We start from the raw sequence: 23,790 nt of genomic DNA, 5'->3' as shown, positions 1-23,790 counted from the left end.
AATGGTCTTTGCAATTGAAACTTCTGCTGGCTGGTTTCGGGCATCCAGCTGCCCCCATAAAGACGAATACGAATCGAGATGACCAGACCATGTGAACTCAGGGTCTTTGAGAATTTTGCCTGTAGAGAGAGTTCTTTTGTTAAAAAAAAAAAAAAAAAAAAAAAAAAAACCATGAAAGGGACTGGAGAACCAACTGAATCTTGTTAAGTCATCTGTTCTCTCCTGGTATGTTGTGAAGATAACATGATCTGGTGGCGTATTATTGGAGAACAAAGATTTCGTTAATTCCCTTAGAAGAGCTATACCGTCTCGTTCTTCGGAGAAATGTGTGAAAATAAGGACACGACAGCTTAGCCAAGTGTATTAGTAGGCTTTTTCTTCCAAAAAAAAAGATTAGTACTTACCCCACAGGGCAATTTCGCGTCACATTAGCATACCACTCGGCAGCCTGACCCACACTCAACTCGTTATGCGCGCCGTCCACGAGCCACGTAGTAGTAGCCTCCGTGATGATCTCAAACCTCCCGGGCCAGGAAAAGCGCTCCACACCGCACGATATATCGCCATTTGTGAGCATGTTTCCAGGCGCTTTCGCTTGTAGCAAGATCCTAGAAAGCTCAATGGCCAACGAAAAATTTATCCGTTGTACAGGCACACCAAGAACTTCAACATCGTTCGGAAGTAGGTTATTGTTGACTGGGACAAAGTCCAACGTGGTTCCCTTTTCCTCAGCTCGTTTCTTCATAACATCCCTGGGGCCTTGTTCTTGCTGGACAGAAAAAGCGGGAGAGCCGGTCTTGAATATTCCAGCTTTGTGCCAGGCAATGTCTTCCACCGTGGGGCCTAGCTGCGCGACATGATCCAGACCAAGGGATGTGACTCCTGAAACAACAGGTCTTTCTATAACATTCGTAGCATCATATTCCCCGCCATGGTGTGTTTCAAAGATTGCCGCCTCGACCTTTTCGCTGAGGAATGTATGAAAAGCCGTGAGAGCTAGCAACTGCAAAAAGCGCGGTTGCCCAGCAGGTTGTATATTTGGCTGACCATCAAGAAAAAGACGTTCCCAAACTTCAAAGAAATATTTGGTGAAAAGGTCTTCTGTGATAGGCTGGTCATCGATTTGTATTCTCTCCCGAATGCATCGTAAATGAGGAGAGGTATAAAGCCCGATACGCCGGGGAAAGCCTGTCCTCAATCCGTGGGCTCGAAGAAGACACCGAGTAAATGCACATGTGCTTCCCTTGCCTTTTGTTCCAGTGATGTGCACGATATTCAATCCATTGATGTCCCTTTCCTACGACAAGTGAGATGACAGCGTAAATTCACAATACAACCATATGCGTACCGTATAACCAAGTATTCCTAGCCATTCCTTCATGCCGTGAAGGCTCGGTAACCCTCGCGGATGATAGTTGTTTTCCCGTGACCCTCCCGAGGACGCAATAACAGCTGCAGGTCGACCATTGCGCCGTCGCGTTTCAAGGAGCCTGAGCGCACTCTGAAAACCATTAGAACCAGAGAATTAAATAAGCCAACAAGGGGGGTGATAAATACCTCGTAATTCCGTTGCATGGGGAGCACTTCACTGACGGTTTTGATCTTCGTGTGGATGGATACTGGAGGAAAGTGCTGGGGAATATTGAATTTCGGTTTGTTGGGGTCATATCACGTGATAAAAATAATTCTCCGCGGTAAATTTCCTTAGGGAAATGTTTGTGGTACCGAGTTTTTAGGAATATATATCCATTTAATATAATAATAAACAAAATTTACCCGTGGGGCACTCTTACGAAATAAATTCTGTACGCATAACAGTGCTTATCGGTCGGAGCTAACAAACTCGAATCTCCAAAGTGTGGATCGAGGAAAGTTTGGCATGCACCAATAAAAATTAATATTAGAACTGAATAAAACGAGATCAAAGTGTCTGCACCAATCAGTATACTACTTGCGGCCAGTCCACCATCCCACCGTCTACATCCATATACAGGGCCAAAAACGAAGTCTGCGCCAATGAAATTTCCTTGACCTGCATTTTGGGCTATCCCTTGGGTGATGCAGCCTTGCATGTCGTTGGTTCTTTCTCTCGTCATTTAGCGCTGCTCACTGAAGACTCGGCCGCCTACCCTAATGATCCAATTAACCCTAGGAGAATAACTGAATATGGAATACATATCAAATAGAAAGGAGGTCTGAATTCCTTGGTCCCGTTGTGTGTTCATGCGTGCTAGTTCCACTTAACGGCGGAGTGTCGAAGCGAAATACATAATCCACGATAAACCAAAGTACATTGGTCAAAGCCTCACCTGCAGAGGTATTTACCTTGGATAGTGAGATAAAGGTTGCGTTTTGGTTGAACTGCCAGGGATGGCCATTTCCTACCAAGTGCTTTATGGGATATACTGATATCTTTATGCTTCCAAACTCTTAAAATTATTGCAAGTCAGAGCTTTGGACAAGGCAGAGGTCATAAATGTGCGATAAAAACAGACCTGGTTCACCTTACTCCTGAGAACGATGAAGAGACGCATCAACCAGGGAAGAGCAGGAATGATGTTATAATAGTGCATAGGCATAGCAGGGAAGCAGTGGGCATGGAGAATGCTGATGATGATGGTAGATGCTGGAGTCAGCTCCCTATCTACCGCAGTGATAAAACCGGGGAGCCTTGGAGGACAGGATTTCCTGTTCCTTTTCGCGAAATCTTGTAGAGAGAAAATCATGGTGTTTATCGGAATAGTACCTGGGTATTTTCACCCTATCGAGGAAGGTCAGAGCCGATCGGTCTGATTTGTCAACCATATCCATAGTCTCCAGGGCTCCGAACGGGGAATTTAGCGAGGGCTAGTGTGGTATAGATAGGCTTTGTGCGGAAAGCGAACTGGTCGCATGGTAGGTGTTGAGTTAGGTAGGTCCGCGAAGATTGTACTATTTTTGTGAGGCGTCTTGCTTGTGGATTACGTTCAATGGTCAAATATTAACCACGTCACGGCATACAATTTAGATTCTTGCCTTTTATCATGAAGCGCTGACACAGAAGATCATTTTAACCAGTTAATACAGACGAGCCCCTGGAGCAAAACTTGTGCAAGGAAGTTTCAGCACCTCTTATGGGAGCGAACTACCAACCCGTTAGAAGCCACAAAGTATTCACGGGGCAACATTTTATCAGCAGCTAGCAGATTGACAAATTCGCAGCTCTATCCGAGATTTGTTTCAAATGATACCTGATACCATGTTCATTTGTGCCAAAGAACTGTCCAATAAGTCCAAAAAGTCCGATCCAACGCAGGTGAAAAAATACTCTCGCCCACATGAAGCGAATTGGAGTTTCGCTTTGCGTAGGTGATGGTGTGCTTTGTTGAAATCGTTTTGTCTGGAAGCAAGATCGCTCAAGCAGTAATCGATGACCACTTCCAGGAAAGGAGTAATCTGATGTTTGGATGGACGGTAGCACGCGGGTATTCTGAGATTTTCCCAAAGAGTGGTCGCTTCCTTGAGTTGTCCTTTCAAATAAGAAACAAGAGCTTTTCCAAGCAAAGCTCTCAAATGCTCGAAACGAGAGGACCAATCTCGCTTTTGGTTCACATCAACTTCTGATACCAATTGACCAAATATAGCGTCTGCTTGGTCCAAAGCAGGAAGATTTGGATCATCGCAAGCGGTTCTTGCAGATATTCTACCAAAAATAGCCTTTGATACCAGTGTCTCGGCGAAGGTAAGCCGTAGCAAGCGAAATCGCTTTTGACGTCTTGGAAAGATACCTTGCTCGCGTAGGTCCTCGTAGCCTTTGACAGCCCAAAGTGACCAACTTTCTGCTTGCTGGAAATTGTGTAATTCGCAGAGAGTCGCAATATGATGTGACCACAAACTACAGCCAGTTTCATCAAAATTTGAACCCAAAATATCGGTGAGTCGAGTGAAAATCAAGGATGCGGAACGGAATTCAGCTTTCCATCGTTGGATCCTACCCAAAAAGAATTCTCTCAGGTTCAGTTCATGCTGTTCCATTTCACTTGGATTGAATGGATCCCAGGCATTAAATTTTCCCAGTATCTCTACCGGTTCCTTCAGCTTAGAAGGATCGGACATGATACAATCCTGAGCTTGAGATCGTAGAATTGCGCCGCATATTGAATTTGAGCGAGGGTCGATGGGATGTGACGTTGCACCTTCACAGTTCGTTGTATCGAAACGAATACCTTCCAGTCTGCGAGAGATGTCTCTTTTTCTGAGTTCTAAAAGACCTTGGAGGTAGGTTGTGTCGTTTTCTTCGATGCCTGGCTTTGAATCGAGAATGTCGGTGGCCATGGTCAGGGCTTCTACTTTCCAACAAGTGCCGGGGATTTTAGACGACAAAATCAGGGCCAAAAGAACCCGAAAGCCTTCGAAAGGGTTTTCAATAATCATTGACTTCAAGTTCGGACATTTTCGAATTGCTGCCTGAAGTTGAGGCAGTAAGACACGACCAGTATCGGCAAACCTAGAAGTAATCAGCTGAGTGGAATGAGAGGAGATTTCGTTAGAGGGCCTTACCATGGTTCTTCCAAACGACCTGGAAATGCGTGAGAAACAAGCACGAGCCGTTGCCATTCAAGGTGTGGGATTGGCGCTCCTTGAGCGGCAAAGATTTTTCTAACGCCTTGCGGAATTACGAGCAGAGTTCGATCGAATTCACCCGGTTTCTCCAAGATCAGTCGCTTCATGAGAAACATCAAGGTGAAGTCATACGCTTTCCCGGAAACTAGATCATCGAAAATATGGATATAACGTGGAATTTGCGTGCGCAATGATCTCCCGTTACAATCCCATCCTTCATTCTGCTTCATCATGCGAAGAACTAGAATTTCGGGAATATCATCGTGTCCGAGCTCACAAAGAAAGTTAAAAAATGTTTTTGCAGCATTGGATGTTTTTCGCCAGAACGTTTCCAGGTTCTGCGAAATAACTTCAGTGTCTTCGCTAATGGCTGGTCGTTCTTGGTTTTCAATTATTGGGACCTTTCCTTGGTTAGGCTCTTCGTCTAAGGTTAGGTGCTTTCGTTTGGTTGGGACCGTAGAGTCCAAGTCATTTGCTGCTAAGAAGGATATCAATTCAAGGCTCCGATGAGAGTAGACCGACTTACATACGCCAATCGTGGTCATAAACCTCCCAATGCTTGAGTGCATCCCATGGAATCTCCTTTGCAATAAAGAAGATTATTTGCGCATAATCCCGTGACCTCAATCGTGGGAGATCGCGCTTTTTAGCCGCGCATCCCATAAGAATCGCCGCTCGAGCACCCAGTAGATGTGAAGTGAGCCACAGAGCGTCGACATACATTTTGGAACTCTTTATATCTGAGTTTGGCATGTGTTGAGAGATTGTTACTTTTGTCTCCTGAATCTCAGTCTTGTACCGCTTGGTCGCAGCGTAGCTGTCTCTGATGAATTGTGAGGCGCGATCTTGCAAAGAAGTAAGAAATTGTTCCAAAAACGAATTGCTCTCTGATTTGGAATCGCGCAAATAGCTAGTGAAAAAGTGGCCTTGCAACATCAGTTTGCATCTCTCGCTTTCGCTCATGCTGCTTCTGTCCGGTAACTCAAGCCACGAATAGGGTTGGCCAAGGGTGGGTAACCGGAAAAACAGTAAGTTTAGAGGGCTTTGGTCCATGTCGATGATAAAACCAAGATGTACAGCGTAAGGATATGATAATGGGATTCTGTTCTGTTGCGAAAAGAAAGGGGCTTGAGGCACTCCTATGGTGGTCACGACGAGGGACCGTGCGCATGCCTAGTTTAGTCCACAATCACATCACATACAGTGACAGTGCAAATTTATCGACACCCCTACCTGACCCACTTCTAGACTCCCTACTTTCGTAGCACGCTGAATATCTGTTGTTATCCCCAAAATTATTATTTTCGCTATACCACATCGATCGGAAATGACGCCTTTGGTTCCAGAGCACAGTTTCGAGCTCTTCAAAGCACCTAGGTGAGGATATAACCAAGGAATTAATTCCTATGTTTTTTTATACGGCATACGGCAGAATATTATATGATGTGGGGAGGGTGCCGATAAATTTGCACTACCACTGTATGTATGATGGGTGTCGCGGGCTTAAATTAGCAATTCAGTTTCATTTTGAGGATTCTAGCCACATCGCGGGCCTAGACATGGAAATAAAAAAAAATAAAAAATTCAAATCCAAAATCAATCCAGATGGTTGACCAGTTGAAATTTTTGGTTCGCTCTGGATTATTAGTCTCACGTGAGCCTTCCTCTCAGCCGACACTACGTCTAAAGGGGCTAGCTCCGTGGTATGCATAGACAGATTGAAAATTGTTCACAAGGTTTCTTGAATTGACTTTTTTTGGGCGTGCCTTGTTCTGTTTTGTACGCTGAACCTCCTGCCAAAAGAAGACGTGAATCTCCGAGTGCTGGCTAGTCTGCTGTTCGAAAATGAGATATATCCAGCGCCTATATATGAAATGAGGGGGCTCACGACGACAAGGGGCAACTGGGACTTGAAACACGATGATATCCAATCAAATCGCGCAGATTGCATCTGCACCAATTACCAGCGTGATGAAGGATATATGTAAAGCCAACACGAAGTGCGTTGTTTCTGTTTTATACTAATTATGAGAACCACAGAGAGAGTAATATGTGTGCGTAGAAGATAACCAGCGAGGGATATGCAGAAAGGCCCCTCAACGGTCATGGGCCTTACGTCAATAATTTTATTACTTTGCTTAAAAAGATGAGGTGAAAGAGCGGTGAAATGCGACGAGCCATAACCTCCTTAAACTGGGATTCTGACTTGCACAATTCAGCGTACTGTGACGGACCGGAATCGAGATACTCGCACCTTTTACCTAGTGCAGAGTGGGCCCCTGCACCAAAGACAGGCATGATATGATAACTAGCTAGGATGCAAAATATCTGCTTCAATGAAGTCTAAGAGCTCGACAGCAATTCCCGACGCAAGGATCAGCAGAGACAGCCAATAGTACATGTGCAGGTTTTATCTGCAGTTCACTGAATGGCAAAACTATCTGGGATAGAACCCCTCGAATACACGATGATTACCAACTTCGTGTTCTAAAATAGCGGGCTCGAAAACGCCGCGCCGTTGACGAATAACAGCATTGGGTGCGCGACCCTTGTGCATCACCGTAGATTAAGTAACCTTTAGATTATATCTATCATTCAACAATTCTTCTAGGTCTGGTTTGATCCATAAGACGTATATGTGACCCTACAGCACCTTCACCTCACATCCCCTAACCCCCTGTGAGAAAGAATTCGCGACCTAACGGAGGATTCAATTTAGGCATCTGTCTGTTAACTAACGTATTCGGTAAGCGAGCGGGCCACCCCAAAACACATAGTAAATGCGATAAAATACAACCTCGAATCTCGATATTTATCATTTAAGAATTATATTTAACTATATAATTCTATTATATGCAATCATCCTATTATACTGCATCAGTCTAAGCCTTATTAATATAGTGGTTGGGGAGATATATATATATCTTTAGATATTGTCAAAATTATAGTGTATTTTTTTTTGTAATTTCGGTAGAAAATCATTTAATTTATCTAAGACCCAAATATAATTCTATGAAGGTCCTGATATAACTCTACTCTCAATACCAAAGAGAACCAATATTTTGTTGATGAGATAGACAATGATATTTACTATGTGTTTTGGGGTGGCCCGCTCGCGGGTATTGATAGGGACACCCCAACTTTTTCGCCATTGGCACCCTAAAACGCTTATATAAGCAAATTATCTTCCATTATTTCTTAATTTATATTTTATAATCATATTTATAGGATTTTTATTAGTGCAGCTATGCTAGATATATAATCAATACTCTAATTTCTAATAAGTAACGAGAATTATATATATATATATATATATATATATATTGTAATCGGGGCTTATAAAATATAAATATAAAGTCTACTCCGCGAGCTGAAGTACAAGAACCGAGATAGACCACTAGTGTACTTTTAAGGTTATATAGGTCATGTGATTATTTCTTGCGTTGAAGAGATTGTATTATTTCTATAGATATAGAAGGGGTAAAAATAATTAAAAATAAAACATAAAACATAAAAAAATAGACTAATAATATAATGAATATATTATTTCTAAATAAATGCTTTAACCACTTGAAATAGTTATAAGTTAAAAATATCATGTGATTAGTGTTGTGGTTAAAAAATTGTCATATAATTAGAAATAAATCGAGGAAAAAGATTATGTCAAAAGAGATGATATATGCGTTTTGGGGTGCCAATAGCGAAAAAGTTAGGGTGTCCCTATCAATACCTCCTGCTCGCTTACTGATTACATCATGGCTCTCGGAAGCCCTTAGTCATGCCCACCCAGGAAACTAACTTACAGGCTTCGAGAAGGAAGAGATATAATCAAATAAGAGAGCCACTTCCGAAAATGGTACTCAAAGGTGGGGTTGGCGGAGACGGACCAAGATGTGAAGCCAAGGCCACCAGAAAACAGTTGTTCAATAACAAGCTGCTTTTTCACTCAATGATCTACTCAAAAAAAGACAAGACTAGATCAATAAAAGCACCTACCTTTTTTTTTTTTTTTTTTTTTTTTTCGGCATCCAGCGCTACTAGCGCAGAGTATAGTTGATGGACGAGCGGCAAATGAAGAGACAGCAAAAGCGAGCACGATACGAACGAGTTGTTGCAGGCCTATCCCGAAGCCAGTTGAACAGGCACCGCCATTTGCTATTTTGCCACCCCCACCAGCCAAACATGCAGACATACTAAAAAATACTGATTGAATACTACTTAAAATAATATTAAATAGCATTAGAAAACATGAAACAATGAAATAATGAAACCGTTAGTGGGAAGAAAGGCGGGCCAATTAGTCAAAGACAGCCTAAAATAACTAGAAGTGGAAGACAAGTTCAATGTTCACTTGCTTCTCTTCTTATCACCTGTCTTTTGGGATTTTGGAAGTTCGACATTTCTGGAGCCCTGAGCTCTACAGCCCTGACAGGGGTTCATTTCATTGCCCTTGGGCCCATCTCATCATGTCTGGCTCTCCACCTGACCCGAAACCGTCGGCGATCCCCTCCTATATGCTGAACGGCAGCAATCCGTTATATGCTCCTGGGGGAACTCACGAACGCGAGAGTCTTAATTCCTCTATTCGATTTTCTCTTGCGCCCCTCATCCCTATTAAGTTCGACTTCCCCGTGGCAGAATCTGGTCACGTTGATATCAGCGAAACTCTAGCAGTTCGCAGCCCGGTGGCCGCGCGGTATGTTTTCTACACAGAATTCAACATGGTCACTTCCCTCCCACCCCCCCCCCTTTTTTTCTCATAGCGACGATCTGACACTTCATTTGCAGTGGCCAGTCTATATTAAATGCCCAGCCCCGCGACCCCGGAGATGAAGGCCCATTGACGCTTCCCGCGACCGTGAGCCGACCCGCCAGTCCCTACATATTGAACCCTCCGATCGACTTTGACGGACTCAGTTGGCCTTGTAAGACCCACGCCCTTCTTGCTTTTCTCTTTATTTTCTAAACCAAAGTTGCCACCCAGGCCCTGGAACCCGACAGCGATTGGAATCGACACTCGAGGAGACCGAGAATCGGCTCCAAAAGCTGGCGGGCGCCGTGCAGACGATCCTGGAATGTGTCGGCGAGGACCCGGAAAGAGACGGTCTTCTTGGAACCCCTGAGAGATACGCCAAGGCCATGCTTTTCTTCTCAAAAGGTTACGAGGAGAACGTTCGGGACTTGGTGAATGGGGCGGTTTTCCACGAGGACCATGACGAATTAGTCATTGTCAAGCATATTGATGTTTTCTCCCTGTGCGAACATCACATGGTCCCCTTCGGCGGAAAGGTATAGCTCGCTGCGCCGTACATTTTGCCATCGAATCATTCTGACCATGTAGGGCAGATGCATATCGGTTACATTCCGGATCGCCGAGTGCTTGGACTATCCAAATTGGCTCGTCTGGCGGAGGTGTTCTCTCGCAGACTCCAGCTTCAGGAGCGTCTGACCAAGCAAGTTGCCCTGGCGATCTCCGAGGTCCTCAATCCTCGCGGTGTTGGTGTCGTCATGGAATCCGCGCATCTATGCATGGTCATGCGAGGTGTGCAGAAGGTCAGCAGCAACACCACCACTAGCTGTATGCTGGGCTGCATGCGCACGTGTGCCAAATCCCGGGAAGAGTTCTTGACACTTTTGAACCGGGGATGATCGTGGCAACTCGATATCGATCGATCCATTAGAGGACATTTCTGCGGTCGAAAAGGTTGCCGGCGTGCTTGATTATTTGGAACGATCCGATACAGAATTTCGGGTTTCTTCTTGGAGGGTTTTGTTGCGGGGTTTCTCCTCGATACTGAAGATTTAATCTTTGACAGTCTTGATGAGACGGAGAAGTGGTTCAATAGCCGGTTTTCGCATATGCCCCGGAGCTGACTTTCCTGGGTTGCGAGCTCGTGCTTTGGCCTCTGAATCGCCAAGAGTAGCGAGCTAGTTCATGAACAAAATCGTCTTCCGCGCCACCCCTTGGCCACCATCGAAGATGCAGGTTGAGTATTTGAGCTGTTTTCGTTCGTTCCTACGCACCCAAGTTAAAGAAAATGTCTTCCGTGGAAGAGGCCTTATGCCGGTAGGATGATTCCGAAAGCACCCATGCCTCCTTCGTATTTCAGTCTGTATGGGGGGAGGCGTCGCGGCAAAAGTAGCGAGGAATATCATCTACAACCGTCCTCCTATCCCGCTGCCTGCTTGTGGCCAGAATAGTAGTTGTTCTAACACCTTAGGCCCATCATCCAAGCAGGTATTTGCCATCGACACAAAAAGAAATGTACTTCATAATATGTAGGCCATAACGACGTTGATTCAGATGTTGGAAAGGGTTTAGCCTATATAGCGATCAAATCACTCTTCCCCATTGTCCCACCAGTAAACCCTCCCGGGTTACCTACTCGGGGTGAGGCTCGGCGGGCGCTACAGCTCGTGATAAGTTATTTCCAGCATTACCAAGCTAGTATCATGCCGCAAGAGTACGTGATCATTGGCAAACTAATGGAGCATCTTGAGTTAGGCAAAGGCTAGCAGAATAATACACCAATAGACGAGTACGGGGGTATTTCTCGTAAGCCGATTCCTCCACCCCTTCTCCCCTTCCATCCAATCTACTTTCCATATATTTAGTATTTCACGCATCGCTAGTTTTCTCCCTGTCTATGGGCCCTGTGATCTCCCTGGCCCATCCTCGTATCCCTTCATGTCTTGTGCAGTTTACCAGGATTCACTTATACCATTGATGCTTTGTCTTACCTTCCCGAGTATTTCTATTGTTGGTAGTTAGATGGTTTTTAGGTGGTCACAGCCTGGCGGTTCCGCTTTTACGTACATAGCTTCACTTTTACAACTTTAGTATTATCAACTCTGTCTCTTTCTTCCTTTGCCTCCCAAGTTTCTCTTGGTCCGCTCGTTTCCTTCCGTTTGCATTGTGACTGTACAAACTTAACCACAGCAACATAGGTGACCTCGATGCCCGTAAGTTGGCAAACACTGATTCCATATACGGAAATTGTGATCTTCATCAATAATCTGTATCATCCTGACACCATGATCTTGAACATCCAGTATGAATCATTCCCGCTGCTCGACGATGGAACCGCCTAACGTTTACCCGAGGATTGCTTGATTCGAAGACAAGTACGCAGTCATCTCTACTACCCAGAGCTTTTTGGGAGCCCTAACCGAGGATGCCTAGCTAGTGGCTGAGGATCCTTCTGTATAATATCTTAGAGGTACCGGTGTCTTGGGCTGGGAGTGCGAATCGCACCGGTTTGTAACCTCATTCTGCCTCAGTAGCTATGGCTACACCGTGTATTTGTTATACCTATTCCATGAGCGCACACAAGAAGCCAACTAGTATGCAAGTTTCGCGGTGGATCATATACGAGATCATATACGACTAAACTTCTTCGTGATTTACAGAAGCTCTATTACCACATGGATATGCGCCTATCGCGGAAAGTTGTGGACAACAGAACAACAAGCGGTATATAGTTCAAGGCATCGCCTTCCGATCTTGCTATAATTTGAATGTAGAATTTCACCCAAAAGAAAAAGATAGCCACTGATGCTTAAGCATGCTTAGTATAGGCGATTAATTCAGGATGCGGTGGATACTTCTGCTGGATATCACGGTCTCCATCACATATGAGAGGTCTATGAGGCCCTGGATGGTCGAGCAGATTATGGCCAATGAGGGACTATATCACTATAGAATCTCACATATGTGGATGGCTGAATCAAGTGTCTTGATCTGATCACCCCTGTCAAAGCATCTTGACATTGGAAAAATCACGACATCAGCAATATGATAATCAAATCATCGAGAGCTGAGGCATCGATGACATACAGGTCAGAATCTTGAAACACCGTGAGTAACTCATGGGTGAGGACGGCCAACATTGACTATTGAGGCAATGGGACAGTTCAGCATCATAGAAGACTATTATTCTTCAATGACTGATATAGGATAGAGGGTATAGAAGTCGAGAATCGAAAGACAGCAGCAAACCTTCGCTCGGATTTCATAAGCTCAAGATGGGCATAATTACAGCATAGCCAGCGTGACGCCACCTAGAGGGGGCCTGAACTTTGTTCCAAAATTGGACAGGGGATTTCCAGCAAGCTAGCCCATACGTCGCCGTTTTCTAATTCCTTTAGTAATATGATGAAATATTACAAAATATTACGACAATATTTTATTCGCGCCTCATAGAATCTGTTCTAGACTCGTGAGCGCTTGATCTTCGAAATTAGTACATACAGGGGTTGTACGTTGGTGCGGATAGTGGGGCCGAGTCCAAGAACGAGGTTCCTCCGCGATCGACCACCACGTCAATGTTCCCGGGGTCGTATTTCGGATCGCTCTTTTACCTACCGCATAATGTTAACCCAACCCACTGTCTTGGGGTTTTGCTAAAATCGTTTTGTTGGTCGTGGCAGGGGTCGCGGCTAGTGGCAAACTCTGTCAAGGGACTCACCTAGATTGTTCTTTCTAGTACTGAACTCCACCAGAATATATTTGACCATTTCTACTAGCCCAGCTTTACTCATAGGGCTAGAGACGTTCACTGTTGGCAAATTAGCCCTCAGTAATATCGTAAATATCAGCTGATATCTCCACTTTTGTGCTTCCCCCTGATGCCACACTCGAGCATCCTACATGCCAATAAAAAGCCGCTCGATATCCTCAAGTCTCTCCCCTTTGGACTCATTATCACCGACTGCTACCATTCCCTGTAGCGAGAATCCACTAGCTCCGCTTCTCCCATAGTCTGCAGATGGAAGACAATTATCCGCAATTTCGCGGTGCAACGCCTCAGACAACGCATCTGACATCAAGTGACCGCATGGCTCTACCACTCGACAACATAGACTTCGACCAGTCTACCTTTGCCAATCACCTCCAGGTCTCCAACGACATGACCTATAATTATGCATCCAATCATTACCCCCATCAGGCGTCTATGCTGCAGTACAACCAGAGCTCTCCGAAGACGGGCTATCCACTTGAACCCGCCCCCAATCCTTTCTTGTTTCAACCAACCTCTTACCTGCCGGAGGGGGTCTCTAACTCGGTGTCAATGTCCGATATGCTTCCGTTGATGCCATCGAACAGATCCATGGCTCCGCATGGCATCACCCTTTTAAATTCCTTCCCTCAGGCCCCAGTGTCTTTGTCTTCCTCCCACTCTCAGTTCCATACGAGCCTTCGCACCTTGAAGCCGAAAAAACCCTCGGCTCCTATCTCCTCTTTGGGAAAACACTCTGAGATTGGCAACATCTTTACTCAGTCTTCCGGCGGACGGCAAGAGTATAACGAGGGATTTCCGGTCTCTCCAGTGAATAGCGATAATTCTCTGCAGCGGTCTCACCACCAAGCCTCGCGCAAAAGCCCCAAGACGCGGCTCGAGAACGCACAATCTATCATGAAGCAGACACAGTTCAAGTGCAATGAGCCCGGGTGTAGGTGGTCCTTCAAGTATAAAGGCAACCTGACGCGCCATATGACGCGCCACTCCAAGGAAAGGCCTTACATCTGCAGGGTCCCTGGGTGCCACCGCACCTTCACACGCACAGATACCCTCAAGGACCACTACACGTCACACAGCAAGCGGGGTGGTCGCCACCGCTATGTTGCTAGCCTTGATCCAATGTGCGCAGACTACGACCCAGCTTTCTTCTATGGCCAGTTCAAACCTGATGGGCGCCCGCTCGATGGACACAGTCCCGCAGGTCTAATTAAAACGCAGAGTAACAAGTAAGTCCTCTCTAAATTATAAAAGGAACACTGACCAATGAGGCTCTGGAAACAGTACTTCTACGACGAACTCGAGAGGTGGAGCTGTCCCGAATAGGACATCATCACAGTCGTGGCTGGCGACTACGTCGTCTGTTGAACCAGATCCTCAACAAAACAACCCTATTGGAATACAGCTACCAATTCCAAAAGGTAAACATGTTCTATGGGTTCGTTTCGGAGTTAAGATTGACTTCTAGCAGATGAATTTAGCTCAAGGTACCCCGTCATCAACGATGTGCCTATTAGTGCTCAATACTCCACGGCCCTGCCCAATCAAAGTTCTCTACCAACAACGGAAGGTGCTTTACATGAGACCCAGCTGCACAGGAAACAAACAAACACTTCGCGATGTAAACCAGAATGCTGGGAGCACGGATGCAACGGTAGAGCGTTCTCGACTTTTCGCCATCTGCTTCGCCACCAGCGTGAGAAGTCGGGCAAAGATAGAGTGGAATGTCCCTTTTGCAAGCGTCTATATACTAGAAAGGGGAGCCGGGACAAACACGTAAAAAGGGGATGCAAATGTAAACCTCAACATGTGTTCATGGAATGATGTGCAATTGTCTTCTAAGACTATTCCAAAAAAATTATCCATTTATCGTGCGTCTATCTAGTATCTTTTGCAAAGAAGCTTCGAGCTCTCTTTTCCTAGTTGTGATTGATCATATGTAGATCTCTGACCAGATTGACCTATCCAGCCAGGACGGTGCATACTGTGAACTCTTGGACACTATCCAGTTAAGTGCAAGAACCTTGGCCTAGGGTGGATGAAGTTCGAGCATAATACCCGTATCTCGCCGTTAGGGTAGAAGAGGGAGCGCCCCAACAATAGACAAATTGTGGTCAAAATTGCCTAATCTAATTTACTCCTAAATGCAATATAAGACGGCGTAGCTTGTGGACTATTATTGCTACGGTCACGGTTGGTTGTTTGTTGTAATCTTCTCAACTATCAAGAGTCTCCAAGCTCTCGTGTATTTAGTGGAGACCATTGAATTCTCGTTGCTATATCCTATTCCTGAGACTTGTCGATTACATCTCTGCACTTCGTCGCAAGGGGTGCAAATTCACGGGCGAGCTGAGTTAGCTCAAACCGGGGAGGGTTGTGGCCGTACGTCATCCAACGGTTAAACCATCATTCATGTTAGCTTACTATTCTACTTGTGTGATATCAATCATAGAGATGAAGGGATTCCTATCTCTGGCTGAATGGGGGGTCACAAACCGTTGCGATTCGCACTCCAAGCCAGAGACACCGGTGTCTCCTGGAGATTACTGCAGACAGGCCCTCGATGGCCGGTCTGTCGTCCTCGTTCAGGGCTTCATCCAATAAGTACTCTGGGTAATATCGCTGACTCCATAGTTGCCCTCGAACGAGAAAGTCCTCGGGTAACTGTTTAGTGAAACCGTCGTCGGGAAATGGAAAAATCTCCGCTTCAATCTTTGGCAGGATCGTGTCGGGGCGGAGTAGGTTGTTAAGGAATGCCGCAATTTCATTCTTTCATTCCGAAGGAATTTTCTTCTGCAGTCGTTGCATAGCGGGCGGGTGAAGGACAAGGCACCAGAAAAAAGCCAAGGAGATGTCACATGTACCTTTGATTATGAACTGATTTTCAATCCTCTCTCCTACCTTCTCGAGTGGTCGTACGATTCTCGAATTTAATATAGGGAAAGAAAGTGATCCAAATTCAAATATTCTCAAATATACCTTCGTACGATAACAAAAAGTTGCTCCAGTCTAATCATCAACCCTAGACTGTGACCCCCTCCCCCTTGGATAGGGAACTGAACGTGGCGACCTGCTAAGCAAGACCAAATACCAGACACACAAATTTCGGTATTCAATTGGTATCCAAAAGCACCGATTAAATCTCCTTTATCCAATATTATATCGGCGGATTCCCCAAAGCTCTAGCCTCTTCGATCTAATGTTGCTGTTACCCATGGAATTGAATTGGATGGAGCAGCGAGGTTTCAGACGAGAAAGCTCGGCCAACAACGCGATATATGCTCACACATAAAATTCGCGGGGATTGGCGTGTACGATGCGCGAATTATGGTTTTCCAGGAAAGGCGTCAGGGTATCAAACCCATTGACATTGTGAAGATCGGCTAGGCTCGCAGCAAGGGGCCCATCCTCTTGAGGCCACCTTATAAGAGTCCAGGGACGGTTTCTCCTACGCTGCTGGAGCACATAGACTGGAAGAATGGCCTTTGTTTTGTGCGCCGTGTGAAAGTCGTAATCGTGATGGTTGATGTCAATAACCATAAAGGTTCGCTCACTCCACACATCAATAGCAAGGAAGTGAACCCGAGAGTCGCGTTCCCACTCGGGAAATATTTCGCTAGCAACGCCGTTTGCCGAGGCACGATAGTCCTGGGAATCAAGAATATTGGTATTCACTTTAATGACAATTCTTTTAGTGTCGTCGCTTCCGAAGATCTCTTTCCGTATATCGAAGAGGTTGGCCATGAGTAATACGCAATTGCAGGTATATGATCGGAGCAAATAGGATGTATTGAACAGATTTCGAGAAAATGGCAAGTTCTGGAAAGGGATGAGAAATTGTGCTTGACTCTAGGAGAGACGCTTCGAAACGATCCTTCTTATTTCTGCAATTAGGCAAAATGATGCTAGTCCGAAACTAGAAAGTTATACCTGAGACAGAGTATAAATGCGACTTACGTGATAAACCAAGGGGTTGTATTGTAAGCCCGTACTATCAAGCGTAACGTTTACTGTTATTTTAGGAAAACACATATGGTCGCGTATATGTTGCCATGCGGAGTGCACTAAATACATGATAGACACCACTCTAGTATCATCCGAACTCATTGTTCCGCTTGATGGACTCCATCAACTGCCCCTTGGTGAATGACAGTTACCTCTCGTAGTAAATTGCCAGAATTAAGGAAAACTGTTTTCCGAGCTGGATGGACTGAGATATGAGTGCTGTGCGCATTTGCCTTGCACCCAGACAATCGTCCAAGCTTGCTGGACCTCGGTCGTAGTTGTTCAACAGTTGCCTCGTTCACACGAACGACCCTTGTCGACACGGTAAGGGCACCCGCAGCCTTGGTAGTACTTGACGTGCCACTCACACATCTACTGAAATATTAGTTTCCTAAAACTATCAAATATCTCAAGCCATAACTAACTTTCACTGGTTCTTCGGATAAAAGTGGTGGGTTGTTTGACTGGCAAGTGTTCTCGTTTTGCGATGCCGCAGTGTGCTCTTCTAGCAGGGTCAGACGGGGGATACCACAGCCTTATATGCCTTTGTGGGTGGGCGATTGGTCTATCGCCTAAGGTTCTGGGGCCCCTGCGCGGGAAATTAAGGAGACATGATCTGTCTCAACTTTCACGAGCTACCGATCTGTACATGAGGTAATACCATTACCCAACAGGTAGGCATCGTAGACGCTTGAGAACCTTCGAAACGACTGGCGAACACACTATATGAGAGGTGGATTGGGCAGCCTTTCCTCGCCCAACGTGAAAATCTGACGCCGCCTGTAGCCAACTAGGCCAGAACATGAGTTTAATATATCCTAAAAATATATCCTAGGAATAGCAGTTAATGTACCGAGTTGCAGCCTTACCTATGTTAGTGAAACGTATTCTACACAATTGCTTAAGAGCTTCACACTGCCATCCGTCCCATCTGCACTGCCATCCAGCTAATGGGGCTAGTCTTGACGGGGTTCGCATTATCTTTCCCCGCTCTGTCGCCCCTATATCCCGTGACTACCAAGCTGTTCTTCAAGTGACTGGTCCGATGCTGATCATTCTGGAGCGTAGGGTTACTCCTATCACCCCTCCATTACTTGGTCGTTTCCCTGCGTCATCACAGCTTTACCTGTTAAAGAACCTACGTCCAATAATATAAGATTGTATTTTAACTTTCAATGTATTGAAGTGGCTTAGACCTCATACTGATTGGGAATGGATAGGAGCAACGGACGGAGAAGCCAAGTGTTACTCCATTCTTGAATGTATCTGACCAACTCGTTTTGCCTAATTGTGTTCGTCGCTCGGGTGTGGGGTGAAGGCTTGTCCAGTGGTCGCGGGTTTGGGATATATTGACAGTGGACAGAGTGGACAGGGTTGGGCAGAGTGGATAGGATGGATAGGGACAGGGATAGACAGGATGGATAGGATGGACAGAGTCATAAATAAGGAGAGGGTGGAGTGTCGCATAATATATGGCCTAGACACAGCCTAGCGCTAATACCCAAAATTGTACTTCTGATTCCGTAACACAAACCATCCCTAGCCCGATCCTCTCCAGCCAATCGTAGCGATTATATTATGCTGATAGGAGACTTTAGAAAACGGTAAACGCTAAACTAGACTCGCGGTTGAGCTACTAAATCCATTGGCTGTTAAATAAGCTCGGCGCCGCGCTAGTGCTAAACTGTGGTGTCTGTGTAAGGGTACTTTATCCAGTCGCATGTAATTGTCTCCCTGGCGGAATACAACCCGTAACGATGCAGGAAAAGCCCTAAGTAATCTGGAGGCTCCTCAATAATCCTAAATACACAGAAGAACCAACATAACTTTAGGATTATTTAACTACCCGGTTCTCATTATGAAGTTATTTTAAAGACCCTTCCCCCCGTCCCTGGTTATTTCATCCTTCCCGTCCTATTTCGACCCACCTATCTTCGGCTCTCTGCGTGTCGCACCGTATCGTGTATACAACCAGTCCAACCCGGCCTGTGTCACTACTGTCCAATATCTACAAGCTGGACTTCAAAAAGAACCACTAATTCGACCACGTTCCTCCCTCTATTCCATCGGTTATCGGCAGCCCATCCTACAGTTCTCACTCGAATCCCCGAAATCACTACAAACTGCATTCTGCATCGCTGTCCTCGAGTCCCGTAAGTAGATCCTTGTGTGAGCCCCCCTTTTCTTTACAGCCGGCTATGTCGGTAAGAGCTTGGTTGATGCCGTGCGCGGGATTACCTTCGTTTGCCCTACACCTCGCGGGGAACGCAGGGAAGGCTTCCCCCGCCTTTGGGGCGGGCCGGTTTCCCGCTACCGACTTTTCGGAGTGGATTAATGCCGCTTGCATTGAATTATCCCGGAAGACAAGAAATAAGAGCATGAGACTGACTACAAGTCGCCAGGATTTGCGCCACGCTTTTCTAGGCCCTCAACGTGCTACTATATAAAACGGACGACTCCAGTCTCTTAACAGATGCTTCTGCGTTTCTTCGTGCCTCTCCAGATTCCGATCTCGATAGTATCTTGATTTTGTTCTTCTTGCTTTCTTGCTTGAGAAGGCTTTCTGATTGAAACTGAAAACCGACTTCGAGACGAACTAGGTCTCCTATTCACCTATACTGTCCTGTGACTAGTATTGGGCATGCCTTCGCGGTATCCTAACGTGGTTTACAGCAAGACCACGTTGGAACTAGCGCCATGAAACGCTCAGCCTCGGCTCTCAATGAGATACCATCCAGGTGGGACGTTACTCCGGTGAACCTATGACTGAGAAGCTCACAGCTGGTGGTTCATTCAAGCTAACATTTGCTAGCCTATGATAGCTCCCACGCGTTCATCTCTACGCCTGCCTTTCGCACACTATGCCATGGTCTACCTGGATGACGAAGGCGTCCTCCAGGTAGAAGAGTCGCCTTCAATCAAAGAGCAAAACTCGACGGTCTTCACACCCGACGTACGCCATCACTTCCTGGAGATTCTGGGTGAGACGAGTAGCTACTACCAGTCGTTTACAAGCCGTATGTTTAGCCTAGTCAAATTTTTAGATGTGCAGTTCTCGCTAACACTCACCAATCAGCCACACTAGAGTCCTCGCCCCGTCGAGTGCGACGTCGCCAGGGGAATGCCCCTAGTTCTTCTGTCTCCAAGGAAAGCTTGAGCAAGCAATCTTTTGACGGTGATGACTACTCACATGGGTCGACTAACATGGCTCCCCTCCGCATTGGTGATACCCAGAAGTTGCTCTCGTACTATAAGGGCGCCCTCAAGCACTTCCGACAGCTCAACTGCCGCATAGTCGCTAAGGCTTTCATCCGGTTCGTCGAGCCGCGCAAGCAGACCCGACACCCTTACAACGGACGCAAGCCCTCGGATGGCTCGGCCCCTGGCGCGACCGGTGACCCTGAGAAGACCAAGCCTGAGTGGTGGCCGCTGGGTGTGATGCACAAGGAGCCTGACCACTTGCGGACAGAGTGTATGTTTCTTCTCTCATTGTTTTAAGAGATTCCTGCTGACCTCAACCTCTTTCGCAAAAAAGCCCGTATTGAACTCCTGCTTCACATCGTGCGTAAGCTTGGCAGCCAAGGGATCACCGCGGACAAGTTGAAGGAAGTCGCTGGCGACACCAAGCGGAGTCTGAAGCACCCATCCAATGTAGAAATCATCTACGAGATCCTCCGGGTGCGAGAGATGGAGGAACGATTCGAGCGAGGCGAAGTTGGTATGTGCACTCCGAAACCCAAAAACTTTGTTCATGAACTAACACACCGCAGATGCCAACAAGGTGGTCTATGTTATGAAACGCGGACCTAGCTCCAAGGATGATGAAGACGAGGAGTCCTCCGATGTAACCCTGGCAACCAAAAAGTCCTACCATATCGAACAGGGACCCTTGACGCCAACCTCAGTCAAGCAAGTTTCTGCACCACGTACCACGCCCATCGACACCCTCAAGCCGGTGACATCTGGTCGCTCTCTTCCGGGTAGCCTCTTGCAGCTAGAGTCGCTCGGCTTTGATGGCACCGGCTGTCAGGACCAGCCTTACTACGCCATGCCCCCGCACTACACAGACTCCTGCTCGCAGCCCATGCTTAGCATACCCGTGGGCACCAAGATGATCAGCCCGCACAACATCTCGGTCTTCGACTACCCAGCCCACAACGCCTTCTGGATCTCCACACCGAACCACCAGCTCACAGAAGCTACCGGCCAGTACGACCCCTGGACCCCGGCCTTCCGCCATAACATCTTCAGTCGTGTCGATTACAGTGTCCCAACAACCAGCCCGCCAGTGGTCCCCTCTTCCATGTCTTACCACATGCCCGTGACTTTGCCTGCTCAGGCGCACGGTATTTAGCACCCCCATGCCCAATCCACTATGGGCCCCCTGAGTTAAAGAGCCCTGCCCCCCTTCCGCACTGGATTCATGGGCGATCCCTGGGCCACCTTTCCGGACTGCCATTGGCCCATCCCGCCCGAAATAGAAACGGAACGAAACAAAGAAATCAAATAGAAAAAAGAAAAAATACTAAAGAAAAATGGAAGTCCAAGGGACAGGCTAGACCTGATTAAACAGGCCGGTTACAACGACATGAATATTTACCAACGGCAATGGGTGTTTATTTCTTTTCTTCACGACTATACACGACCTGATGGTTATAATTAACCCTATAACGTTATTGTCAATGTGTTTGACACCCTGACGCCTTTCCAGGAAAACCACCATTCACGCATAATTTCCTGTATGACCTTTTATCGTGTTGTTAGCGGAGCTTTCTCTTCTGAACCCACGCTGCTCTATCCGATTCAATCCTAGGATAACAGCAACATTAGATAGAAACAGCTAGATTGGGGATTCCACGGGAATGAGATCGAACAAAGGGTAGTTGGTAAGTGCTTTTGGATACTATTTAAATAGTGATATTGTCTCTAGACTGGTATTTGTTAAGGAGGTCGTGACATCTATTTCCCTGATCTCCTAGCAAAACGCGAAATATTGTATTGTATATATCAGCACTATGTTTAATGTTTTTATTTCTTCTGTGAACTCTAATTTACCTTCCAACACGAGAGACAGGCATCGATAATATCCCCAGTGAACCACTTTCCAGGCCCACTCAAACTCTGAAAGGAGAAACAGCCTGTCGACCCCCTCTCTAACTTCACGATAACAAATACGGCTATATATATATCGTTAGTGACAGTAGAATTTGAGTCTGCTTATCGATAAATATTAGGTAAAAGTCTTGTTGAGTAGATATATCGTGCACCCCATCCTTGACTTTTTATCCCTTCCCACGAGTGAGATAATCTGATTCCGAAATAGTCCAGAGTGATAAATTTGGTTGAAATAACAGAAAGTATTATGAGCTATTGAAAACTATAGAGCTCTCTTGTGTTCTCCCCCTTTAAGGACTACTTCTTTGAGTGCTACTTCTTGAGACTCCCCAGCCACTGACGCCCTCGTTGGCTTATATATCTATTTTAGGTGTCGAGGACGCTTAGCTCAGAGAGGTAACACCTTATAAAGTGTAGCAATAAACGGCCTTCTAATTGCACTAATTAACCGGTGGATCTTTTGCTAATTATATCGGGCGACGGTATATCGAGACTAATCTGTATTTCTACGCTAAGGCGTATATACCTTCTGATATGTGGCAATTTGATATTTAGGCCGGGATACAAAATATTAAATAGATAGTTCTGGTTCTAATATAATAGTTCTTTGAGAATTCTGATTCCAGTGACTCTAAAAGCAAGAATCGGTTTAACTTAGATTATATCTAAAGAGACTATTGATGAGTGTGCAAAACCCTTATCAAATTTCAATAAAAAGTCCTATTAAAGAGACCTGCCAGGTTTCTTAATATTAAAAATACTTTTTCTTTAGGTGTGATCGAAATTTTCTAATTTACTCGGTGCAACCACGAAGACGTATATACATATTAGTCCTCGCGTAAATAAGGTCGAAGACCTCTACCCGGCAATTCTGTCGGTATCGGTCGGAAAACGCACCCAAAAAATGTCTGTGCGGCCCAGACGTCTAGTGGTCTTAGCGGGTATTTCCTAGAGAGGCAGATAGAGCCTTAGTATCGGCTGTATGATTGGCCCTGCCCGATACCGAGAGAGTATCGGGCGGTTAATTGGTCGCTGGTGTTCCTAGCTAACCTTTTCCTTTTTTCTTCTCGCTGTCCCTCTCCGCTCTCTCTCTCTCTGTCTGTCTTTACCCCTTCTCTATCTCTATAACCCCCCTTTCTCTATATACAACTCCTAAATTATAAATACTACTATCAAGTCTAGTAACTCAAAAGTAGGGTTTCAGCTAATATAGTCTATAAATCTTAGAACCCTAGTTTTAATACAGAAATAAAAACAATAGAAAATCTTTTACTATTACTACTATAGTGGTATTAATAATTTATATTTATTTATATATAACGTAATCCACAAGCGAGTGGCCCACCATACTAGATATTTCGAATATAAATCGCTATATATTCGCCACAACGCCTTTAAACCCTAAGACCGGTAGGAAAGGTACAGCAGAACAGACAATCATGAGCTGTTCACAAAGCAGATGTTTGTATAATTTTATTTGAGAAGTATTTGACTAAAGTATGAAAAACATTGACCCGAAATTTGGAAAATATAAATAACTTATCCCCGC

The 23,790-nt window shown here is 45.6% G+C and overlaps 6 protein-coding genes across 6 annotated transcripts; 3 read left to right on the top strand and 3 right to left on the bottom strand.

Annotated features, from left to right (window-relative positions):
- Positions 1-400: 400 nt before the first annotated feature.
- On the bottom strand, positions 401-1,575 carry NUU61_001594 (folylpolyglutamate synthase; the record flags this gene model as incomplete). Its single annotated transcript, XM_056652176.1, has 3 exons — positions 401-1,297; positions 1,349-1,501; positions 1,558-1,575. 3 exons carry the CDS (start codon positions 1,573-1,575, stop codon positions 401-403), a joined length of 1,068 nt encoding a protein of 355 aa, XP_056515105.1.
- Positions 1,576-3,587: 2,012 nt separating this feature from the next.
- Positions 3,588-5,325, bottom strand: NUU61_001593 (uncharacterized protein; the record flags this gene model as incomplete). The annotated part of the gene is made up of 4 exons (XM_056652175.1): positions 3,588-3,874; positions 3,975-4,486; positions 4,540-5,080; positions 5,133-5,325. The coding sequence occupies 4 exons, from the start codon at positions 5,323-5,325 to the stop codon at positions 3,588-3,590; spliced, it is 1,533 nt and encodes a 510-aa protein (XP_056515104.1).
- Positions 5,326-9,068: 3,743 nt separating this feature from the next.
- On the top strand, positions 9,069-10,251 carry NUU61_001592 (GTP cyclohydrolase I; the record flags this gene model as incomplete). Its single annotated transcript, XM_056652174.1, has 4 exons — positions 9,069-9,298; positions 9,391-9,527; positions 9,587-9,891; positions 9,949-10,251. The coding sequence occupies 4 exons, from the start codon at positions 9,069-9,071 to the stop codon at positions 10,249-10,251; spliced, it is 975 nt and encodes a 324-aa protein (XP_056515103.1).
- Positions 10,252-13,439: 3,188 nt separating this feature from the next.
- NUU61_001591 (uncharacterized protein) lies at positions 13,440-14,354 on the top strand (the record flags this gene model as incomplete). The annotated part of the gene is made up of 1 exon (XM_056652173.1): positions 13,440-14,354. One exon carries the CDS (start codon positions 13,440-13,442, stop codon positions 14,352-14,354), a length of 915 nt encoding a protein of 304 aa, XP_056515102.1.
- Positions 14,355-16,403: 2,049 nt separating this feature from the next.
- On the bottom strand, positions 16,404-16,865 carry NUU61_001590 (uncharacterized protein; the record flags this gene model as incomplete). Its single annotated transcript, XM_056652172.1, has 1 exon — positions 16,404-16,865. The coding sequence occupies one exon, from the start codon at positions 16,863-16,865 to the stop codon at positions 16,404-16,406; it is 462 nt and encodes a 153-aa protein (XP_056515101.1).
- Positions 16,866-19,799: 2,934 nt separating this feature from the next.
- Positions 19,800-21,480, top strand: NUU61_001589 (DUF2841 domain-containing protein; the record flags this gene model as incomplete). Its single annotated transcript, XM_056652171.1, has 5 exons — positions 19,800-19,880; positions 19,939-20,143; positions 20,203-20,598; positions 20,662-20,844; positions 20,897-21,480. Coding segments are annotated over 5 exons (1,449 nt in total), but the record flags the coding sequence as incomplete, so codon positions are not given.
- Between the last annotated feature and the right edge of the window lie 2,310 nt (positions 21,481-23,790).

This window comes from Penicillium alfredii, assembly GCF_028826965.1.
Source record: "Penicillium alfredii strain IBT 34128 chromosome Unknown utg000003l_segment0_segment0, whole genome shotgun sequence".
NCBI lineage: Eukaryota > Fungi > Ascomycota > Eurotiomycetes > Eurotiales > Aspergillaceae > Penicillium > Penicillium alfredii.
Note: the sequence above shows the minus strand (reverse complement) of the source record. Positions and strands in the feature narration are given on the sequence as shown.